We start from the raw sequence: 9126 nt of genomic DNA on the forward strand, positions 1-9126 counted from the left end.
GGGATCTACCTTCCTAAGAAGTATCTGTATTGCTGATACACACCAGGAACTTCTCTCGCGGATAAATCACCTGAACTACTGAAGTTATTCTGCAAGGTATCTTTCTTGATTTCAACATTTGCCTTGACATCTTGCCAAAACTCTCCAGCGAAAGATGTTCCATCATCTCCTACGACGCTCCCATGAGCGCTTCCTCCGTGAGCAGAGTTTTCAGCGGAAGCTGATGAAGCCATCCCTTCAATGCTTTTAAGCATGTCCATAGGAACTTGATACCCATTATGAAGCATCCATCTAACTGGAAGCTGTTTATATGTAACCCCTGAGCTTGTGCTTGGCTTTAATATGCCTTCTAATATATCAATGTAGTAATCAGGAGGATTCACACGCTCAGGGACAACAATTCCGAGGCTCGAGAAGTATTCTTCAACGTTTTTCACTGATCCTTGGTAACATATCAGTCCACCTTTTGCCAGAAGTATTAGATCATCAAACATCCGAAACAGAGTATAACTGCAGAGAGACAGGATCAAATGAGAACAAGATCTAATCATCTGTTTAGTATTAGCTGATAAGAGAGTATATATGTTGAACCTGGGCTGGTGGACAACCATACAGATGTTTACTCCTTCAAGAGCTTCACGGCGTAAAGCTCTGAGAAGTAACTGAGAAGATGAACTGTCAAGGCCTGAAGTTGGTTCGTCTAATATCAAAAGTGATGGTTCCATCACCATTTCAAGACCCACATTGACTCTTTTCCTCTGACCTCCAGAGATTCCTCTCTTTTCCACAGTACCAACAAGAGAGTCTCGAACATGTTGCAGACCAAGTGACTCAATGACTCTTTCCACAACTAAAACCTTTTCCGGCTTTGGGAGATCCGCAGGCAGCCTGTATGTAGTAACCAATGGTTTATGCATACAGTTGAATAAAATTTTGAAAAATTAAATTTCATTAAGCAAAGTGTGGCATACCTGCATCTTGCACTGAACCAGAGATTCTCCTCCACTGTTAAGTTTCCATGGACAATGTCATCCTGAGGCACAAAACCTATGATTTTCTTGTAGGATTGAATTGATTCAACCTTGCCGTTTACGAGAATCATTCCACTCATGGTGCAACCTGGTGCTTTGCCTGTCAAAGCTGTTAGGAAAGTGGTTTTCCCAGCACCAGAAGGACCCATCACAGCAGAAACACGTCCAGGTGATAGTTTACCAGTCACACATCTCATGAGATGTTTGTTTTTCCCTTTTAGAGTAATCGTAAGGTCTTTAAAAGCAACTTCAATCGTAGGTCTCTTTCGTATGTCGATATCATTAGCCATGGAGATGACTCCAGAGAAAGTCAAGTTCTTGTTCTGCTCCTGCATTGCTTTTTCCTTTTCAATCTGGCCATAAGCGTACCTGAACATCTGGCTCTGAGTATGCAAGGCCTTGCCTTTTGGAGCATGTTTTTTGATGTTTTTATCACCAATCTCAAGATTAAACCCTCCAGGATCTTCAGGGTTTTGTTCAATGTCATGTAACATCTCAGTTAGTTTGTTCTTATCCTTTTTCTTTCCCTTTTTCGTGTCTGAGCTACTTCCTGACATTGGTGGTAAGGCAGCATCTGATCCAGGTTTTGCTTGGCTTAAACCTCTCATCAAATCTGGTTGTTTCATAGATTTTCTCCTCGAAAATGTTCGGGAAAACGATTGCTGCAGCTCGGTCGCATGCTTCTTAGCTATATCTTTGGCAGATTTCCATTTCTCCCGTGACTGTGAATCACGCACACTTTGTACTGCTTTTTCCCTGGATTTTGCCTGCCTTCTTTCTCTTGTCGCAAGCACTTGATCAGAACAGTTGTATAAGATTATGAGCAAGAAACCTAACCCAGCCTACAAAGAAACAAGCCAAAGACTCAAATAATTGGAAACTAAACCAACAGATACCTGAAGCAAATAGTTTTAAGGAGAGATCTGACTCACAAAAAGCATGATTCCATATGCTGTGATATTTTGATTTGTTGATCTTGGGTTGCATGTTGCCAGCTTAAAACAATCTGCAAATTCATCAGAGAAAAGAGACTGTAAGTTCTCTTTCTTTATCTCTGATAGTTTGATTCTTGATAATCGTTTGGACAAAAGAGATCACTCACTTAGTTCTGCAGTAGAACCTGTCCTGCAATAATGTCTGGAGCAAACAAAAGATGAGTTTAGCTGACCATGATTAGAGAAAGATGAACCTTTAACGAAAGTTATGAAAAACATTATTAGGTAGTTACCCTTTGCTACAAGGAAGCTTGTCGATAGTGGAAGGACAAAACGATCCAGCTGAACAGAAAACCTCACTGCTACTACCAATATCAGCCCATATGTCAGCTCCACCACAGGTATGATTTGGCTGTCCAGAAGGAAGCTGGTAATGATATCTGCAATAACAATAATCCTGCAGCTAATCTTACCATATGATTCAAGGCAAACTTCGAAAAATGATCAAAAACAAGACTTACGGGTCGCATAATCCTGTTGTCTTATTCAGCTCAGCCTCTGGACAATAAGCTCCCAAAGGACAAGCTTCATATCATTTGTGAGGCAACAACATTAGAAATGAATCAAAAAGTGAATTCTGTTCAATCGTTTTGAATTGTTTTATGACTTACGGATCATGCAGGTGATGCCACGAGGGCAGAAGAAACCTGCACAGCAAGGCGCACATTGCTGAGTTCTTACAGGAACATTCTTATCGTCTTTAAGGTCAACTTTCACATCTTTAGCAGTACGACAAGCCCATCCAGGTTCACATCCAGACATCCATGAAGATAGATTGCAGTTCTTGTTCGGTTTTAAGTAATTCGTAGCTCTCTTTGGACCTCCTAATAATCCATTAAAGTATATTCTCACTTCTGCAGCCGTACATATCCTCTGCATCATGTCACCTATTCTCAAACCAAAAACATCAACAAAATGTATAAATCTTACTTTATATATATATCAATGAAACAGGGGATGTATATATTTATATACCTTTTGTGGATTTACCACAGGCATTTAAGAAATCTGGCTTTTTAGAGAAATTAAAAGCTTCGTTATAATCTTCTTTTCTACAACATGAACAAACAAAAAAAAACATTATTTCATTAGAAACTAACACATTGGTAATGATGACAATGAGACATTGTTAGAAACTAACACATTGGTAATGCAGAAACCGAGTTCTCGTTTAATATCATCCTCAAAAACTTCGGTGAGATTGGATATTTTGTCGAAGACGAATTGGTTATAGAGACGATTAGCAGCGGGATTATCCAAGCTTCTCTCTTCTTGACAGATTACATTTTGATGAAAGATTAAGGAAAGAAGAACGAAGAAGGAAACATATGTTGTTTCTTGAAAACATGAATCTCTCCTTCCCATCCCTGAAATATTCCGAGAACAATGTTGTAGAGACTTATTCTGGAGACCGTGATGGATCAAGGAGACATTAGACAAATGATTTGTTCTTGCGAGAGAGAGAGAGAGAGAATTAGGGTTTGTTTTTTTTTTGTTTTTTCTTTTTGGGGGAGAGAGATTGTAGTGTTTCTTGGGAGTCAAGAAATGGATGAGAGGAAGACATGGCGATATATGAGGAGGAAAGAGACAGGAGACAGAGATTTTAATTTGACCGTTTGACTTTCTCTTCTGACTCGTGTCATTGGTAATAGATTTTTCACCAAGGAATCATATATACTAGGCAGTTTTAAAGTCGAGGCTATATCTTTTTATGAAGTTTCTACTATGACCTCTGTAGGTTTTATTTTTATTTTTATATATAATAAAAATAAATATAACGTAACATATATATGATATATAAAATCCTATTTCGAGTTGGAATAGGATGTTGAACGTGCTATACCCTATATATATTACAAGGATTTGAGACTTAAACGAAGTGTGTGATTATAATATTATATTACAGAGGTTCTATAATATTCATCATAATGGAGAAGACCAAAACGATGGCTAAACCTAAATGTACATGGTGAGTTGATCGGTGATTGTTCCTTATCTTTCTTTGTGGTTCCTAATTCCTATATGGCTATTTGATTTCCAACTAATTATTAGTGGCGTGATTGCATAATATGTTATTTTCTTTTATTTTTATTTTTATTTTTGGTGGTATGGCAGGTCCAGGAAGCAAATACTTTACGTTATCATCATGCACGTACTCATCGTGTTGGCCGTTCTTGCAGCGGTCGTGTACATAAGGCTAAACAAGATCCCCTTAAACGACGACCAAATTAGTTGGGGAACTTATATCTTACTCTTCTACATCATTGGCGCTAGCGTCGGGCCCGAGGCACCCTCAGATGCCGGTTTCTTCCTTACTGAATGCCTAAGTCATGTCTTTGGGATTGCTCTCGTCGTCTTTCTCCTCTATTGTATCTCTCCCATACTCGCTCTCTATGTCGGATTACCCTCTTCCATTGTGGTCATGGCCCTTTGCTGTGGCTGTCTATGTGCCGTAGACTCTGATGACGACATGCACGAAAACCGAAGTTGCCTACCAGTCTAGGCAGGCTGCATGCTTTTGAACGTACGTTTTTGTTTCCGTCAGGAAATTGGTGATTCATTCACAAACATGTTATAATTTCTGACATTAATTATTGACACGCAAGAGAGACCATTTTTTTTTAACAAGAGAAGAATTTTCTTAATTTTTTCATATAAAACTCTGAATTAAGTAACTTGGTTTATTCATTCACAATGCAAGAGTATTTAATACAAAGAGGGAGAATTGTACTAGATACATACGAACTCCTAAAATCAAGCTCCCAAACTTTATAACTTAAATCCTTATCCTAAGAGATTTTACATATATCCCTCAATCAAATTAAAACAGAAACATATATATTTGAACTCCTTCTTCGAGTTGGAATAGGATGTTGAACGTAAATACTATATATATAAAACAAGGACCGGCTAACAATTTGTGCGCTTAATTAATACAGTATATAAAACTTTTACAATGGAGGAGAGCAAAACGATGGTTAAACGTAAATTTACATGGTGAGTGGATCGGCCGGTGATTTTTTTTTTTTTTCTTTTCTTTCTAGTGTTTCTATGGCTATCTTATTTCCAACCAATGGCTTGTGGTATGGCAGGTCCATGACGCGAATACTTTACGTCACATACTCATATCGTGTCCGCGGCTCTTGCAGCGTTCATATACATAAGGCTACATAAGATCCCCTTGAACGACGACCAAAATATATATGGAGGTCTTTTGGCATTCTTATACGTCAATTGCGCTTTTGCCGGACCCGCGGCACCCCCAGAAGATGGAGAAGCCGGTTTCTTCTTTGTTGAATGCATGAGTCATGGCTTTGGGATTGTTGTCATCGTCTTACTCCTCTATTGTATCTCTCCCACTCTCTGTGTCGGATTACCCTCTTCCATTGTGTTCATGGCCCTTTGCTGTGGCTGTCTATGTTCCGTAGACTTTGACGACGACGACTTGCAAGCAAACCAAAGTTGCATACCAGTCTAGCCAGGCTGCAGACTCAAGAAATTAGGCTTGCAGTTCTTGTTCGGTTTCAAGTAATTAGTAGCTCTCTTCGGACCTCCTCATAATCGATTTGAACTTTTGAAGTATATCCTCACTTCTGCAGCCGTACATATCCTCTGCATCATGTCACCTATTTTAAAAACATCAACAAAACGTACAAATCTTACTTTATTTCTTACTGTATATATTTTATCAATGAAACTAGCTAGGGGATGCATAAATATATATACCTTTTGTGGATTTACCACATGCATTTAAGAAATCTGTCTTTTTAGAGAAATTAAAAGCTTCGTTATAATCTTCTTTTCTACAACAGAAACAAACAAAAAAAAAACATTATTTCAATAGAAACTAACAAATTGGTAATGACAATTGCGACATTTTTAGAAACTAACACATTGGTAATGCAGAAACCGAGTTCTCATTTAATGTCATCCTCAAAAACTTAGGTGAGGTTCGATATTTTGTCGAAGACGAATTGGTTATAGAGACGATTAGCCGCGGGATTATCTAAGCTTCTATCTTCTTGACAGATGAAGATAAGAATGGTGGCACTACTTGATGATGAAGAAGTTGGTTCCAATTCAGCGCAAGGAGCTGGTTCCCCTGTCATGATTGATGCTATGTCTTAATTTTTGCCTATAAACTCTCATACTATGTCAAATTATAGGTGTCGAAATAACTTGATTTATTCATTCACAACGAACTCCTAGAAGCAAGATCCCAAACTTGTCAACATATAACTTAAATCCTTATCCTAAGAGATTTACATATATATATCCCTCAATAAAATTAAAAGAGAAAACATATTTGAAATCCTACTTCGATCGAGTTTGGAATAAGATGTTGAACGTAAATAATATATATCTATATATATATATATATATAATACAAGGACTGGCTAACAATTGTGTGGTTAATAAAGTTTTTACAATACTCGTCATTATGGTGGAGAGCAAAACGATGGCTAAACCTAAAAGTATATGGTGAGTGGATCGATCGGTGAATTTTTATTCTTTCTTGTGTTTGTATGGCTATTTTATTTCCAACATAATGGCTTGATTGCATATGTTTTTATGGTATGGCAGGTCCATGAAGCGAATACTTTACGTCATCATCATGCACATACTCATCTTGCCGGCCGGTATTGCAGCGTTCATGTACATAAGGCAAAACAAGATCCGAAGCGACACCCAAAATTAGGTGGGCAAGTTATATAGCATTCTTATACGTCTATAGCGCTTTTCTCGGGCCAGGGGCACCCCCAGAAGATCTTGAATTCGGTTTCTTCTTTGTTGAATGCGTGAGTCATGGCTTTGGGATTGCTGTCATCATCATACTCCTCTATTGTATCTCTCCCAAACTCGCTCTTTGTGTTGGATTACCCTCTTCCATTGTGTTAATGGCCCTTTGCTGTGGCTGTCTATGTTCCCTAGACTTGAGCCACTTGGACGACGACGACTTGCAAGCAAACCAAAGTCGCATACCAGTCTAGTCTAGACTTCTTTTATGGTCACCCGTTTTAGTCTTTGGTCAAAATTGTAGACAAAATTGCATAATTGATCTATTCCGGTTTAATTATCGGTTTAGTTCGGTTTAGAAGGATTGTTAATTATTGTCGTTGAAAATTCAACTAACTTGTTTTGGTCACTCTGTCTCTCTCTCTCTCTCTCTCTCTGGTCACGAAACCCCCAAATCCAATTTTCAGATAATTAGGGTTTTTATTTGTTTGTTCAATTTCTCTGATGAAACTGAGAAGAAGAAGAAGAAGAAGAAGAATCTCACATTAGGGTTTCCTCAGTGTTGGCAAATTCTGAGGGTTTTCTCATCTCTCATTCCCATGTTGACCTCTCCTTGCTCTTCTTCGTCTCTCCTTTGCCATCGCCCAGCTCTATCTGTTTCGCGTTCTAAGTTTAGGGTTCCTTGTCGAACTGTCTTCTCTCCTGCTCTTACCCAGATTTCCCCTTTAACTGCTGCTTCTTCACTTTCTAATAAATCCGCAAAGCACGTACGTCTTCTTGTTTCTTTTCTCTGTTTCTCCAAATCAAGTTTGAAACTTTGAATTTGATAACTAGTACAGAAATGGTTGTTTATGAAATTGTGGAATTGGGTTTTTTTATTTTGGGGTTTAGTAGTATATTGTGATTAAGATATGTGTAAATGAGAAGAGCTGCTTTATAGTAAGAAGACTATATTTGTGTTGATGCAGATGAAGAAGAGTTTATCTCCAATGTATTAAAACTTGTTGGTGCTGTTTTGCTGCAGAAATGGAAGATTTTTTGCTTTAGAAATGAGGATTCTGCTCCTGAGAATCCGGAGCAATTCGTGCCTGAGGAAATAGTTAAGCCAGATCAAGATTCTCCATGTACAGATAAAACTGATTTGAAGGCAACTCTTCAAAAGGTAAAAGCTTATCCCAACTGTCACTGGATACTTGTATTTTTTGAAGATAAAACTACTTTTTCTTTAGTCTCGGTTTTAGTATGACAAATTAATTATGATATTAGGGTCTAGACTGTAGAGACTACATCAGAAAAATCTCATCTTTTGGATCAAACTGTGTTCTGTACTGTATTGTCCATCATCAACTGGTTTTTGGTTTACTAGTGTAATCATGAAATGAATTTGAGGGTTCTTTTGCGCTGGAAATGTGCCATAGAAATTGATAATATTCTAAAAAGCTCTCTTTTTTTACTCTTATGTAATGGGCAAAATTGCAAATAAGGAAACTCCGACAAAGGCTTATCGACCTTTTGTTTTAAAACATTATCTTGGGTCTAAAAACACTTTGTTTTGTTGGATTTCAGGCTGCAGATGCAGTTTTGAAGGCCATTGGGACTCGTTGGAAAGTACCATGGACTGTTGAGACCATTGTGCAGGTACCTACTTCTTAATGTTACTCAACCTCTTTTGTATTGCCATATTAAATTTACACTTTACACAAGAACAGTAATGAAAGCTATCTACTAGAATGTTACAATCCGAGTTTATATGAATGAGTGGAGTATTGCCTATATTGAGTCTGTGTAAGACAATAGATTTTGAAAGCAGAGACATTTAAATGTGGGCAAATATCCTTGATCTATATAAACTGTGGACTACACGTCTTACCTCTTTAGCCTGTATTGATTAGATATAGGTTGTTGAAACGAGATCACTTCAAGCTATATATTAGTATTATAGATGCCTTGGTTCATAGAGAAGATGCAATACAAACTATGAGAAATGAGTTATATACCAAAGGCCAAAGCTTTCAATTTCACCTGTTGCGTCCAGATTATTTCCTTGGTTAATTTTACAGTTATAAGTTGTGACCCTAACATAATTTTTTGCAGGTAATGCTTCTGTGGGTAGCTGCTTTCTGGTTCATTGGTTCATGGATGATCCCATTCATGGCTCATATATCAGGTTTCCACAAAGAATCCCTAACATTTAGAGGCCAAGCTTTGTTCAGTCTGGTAACTGATGTAACAGAAGGCCTTGCCGGGATTGCTATCCTCCACCGTTGTCTCTCCATGTTCCGTCCTCTTGCAAGCGATTGGTTCCGCTTTAGCCTCAAAGGAAACTGGCAACTAGATGTTATCATAGGCTGTTTCATGTTCCC

The 9126-nt window shown here is 38.0% G+C and overlaps 2 protein-coding genes across 3 annotated transcripts in view; one reads left to right on the forward strand and one right to left on the reverse strand.

Moving 5' to 3' along the window:
• Positions 1-3498, reverse strand: part of LOC104738185 (ABC transporter G family member 28) — a 6897-nt gene extending 3399 nt beyond the window's left edge. Inside the window, exons 1-9 of the mRNA XM_019237632.1 lie at positions 3168-3498; positions 3002-3078; positions 2638-2913; positions 2488-2551; positions 2260-2406; positions 2134-2168; positions 1964-2037; positions 972-1873; positions 10-888 (exon numbers count right to left, since the gene is read on the reverse strand). Coding sequence (XP_019093177.1) covers positions 10-888; positions 972-1873; positions 1964-2037; positions 2134-2168; positions 2260-2406; positions 2488-2551; positions 2638-2913; positions 3002-3078; positions 3168-3391 — 2678 coding nt within the window. The 5' untranslated portion in view covers positions 3392-3498. The remainder of the gene's footprint in view (positions 1-9; positions 889-971; positions 1874-1963; positions 2038-2133; positions 2169-2259; positions 2407-2487; positions 2552-2637; positions 2914-3001; positions 3079-3167) is intronic.
• Positions 7174-9126, forward strand: part of LOC104738203 — a 4413-nt gene continuing 2460 nt past the window's right edge. The window contains exons 1-4 of one of the 2 annotated variants that reach the window (XM_019237633.1): positions 7174-7530; positions 7788-7925; positions 8330-8401; positions 8858-9110. In XM_019237633.1, the coding sequence (XP_019093178.1) occupies positions 7363-7530; positions 7788-7925; positions 8330-8401; positions 8858-9110 (631 nt within the window). In that variant the 5' untranslated portion in view covers positions 7174-7362. The remainder of the gene's footprint in view (positions 7531-7787; positions 7926-8329; positions 8402-8857; positions 9111-9126) is intronic. The other variant, XM_010458416.2, reaches the window with a different exon arrangement.

The sequence above is a fragment of the Camelina sativa genome, chromosome 2, assembly GCF_000633955.1.
Source record: "Camelina sativa cultivar DH55 chromosome 2, Cs, whole genome shotgun sequence".
NCBI classification, from domain to species: domain Eukaryota; kingdom Viridiplantae; phylum Streptophyta; class Magnoliopsida; order Brassicales; family Brassicaceae; genus Camelina; species Camelina sativa.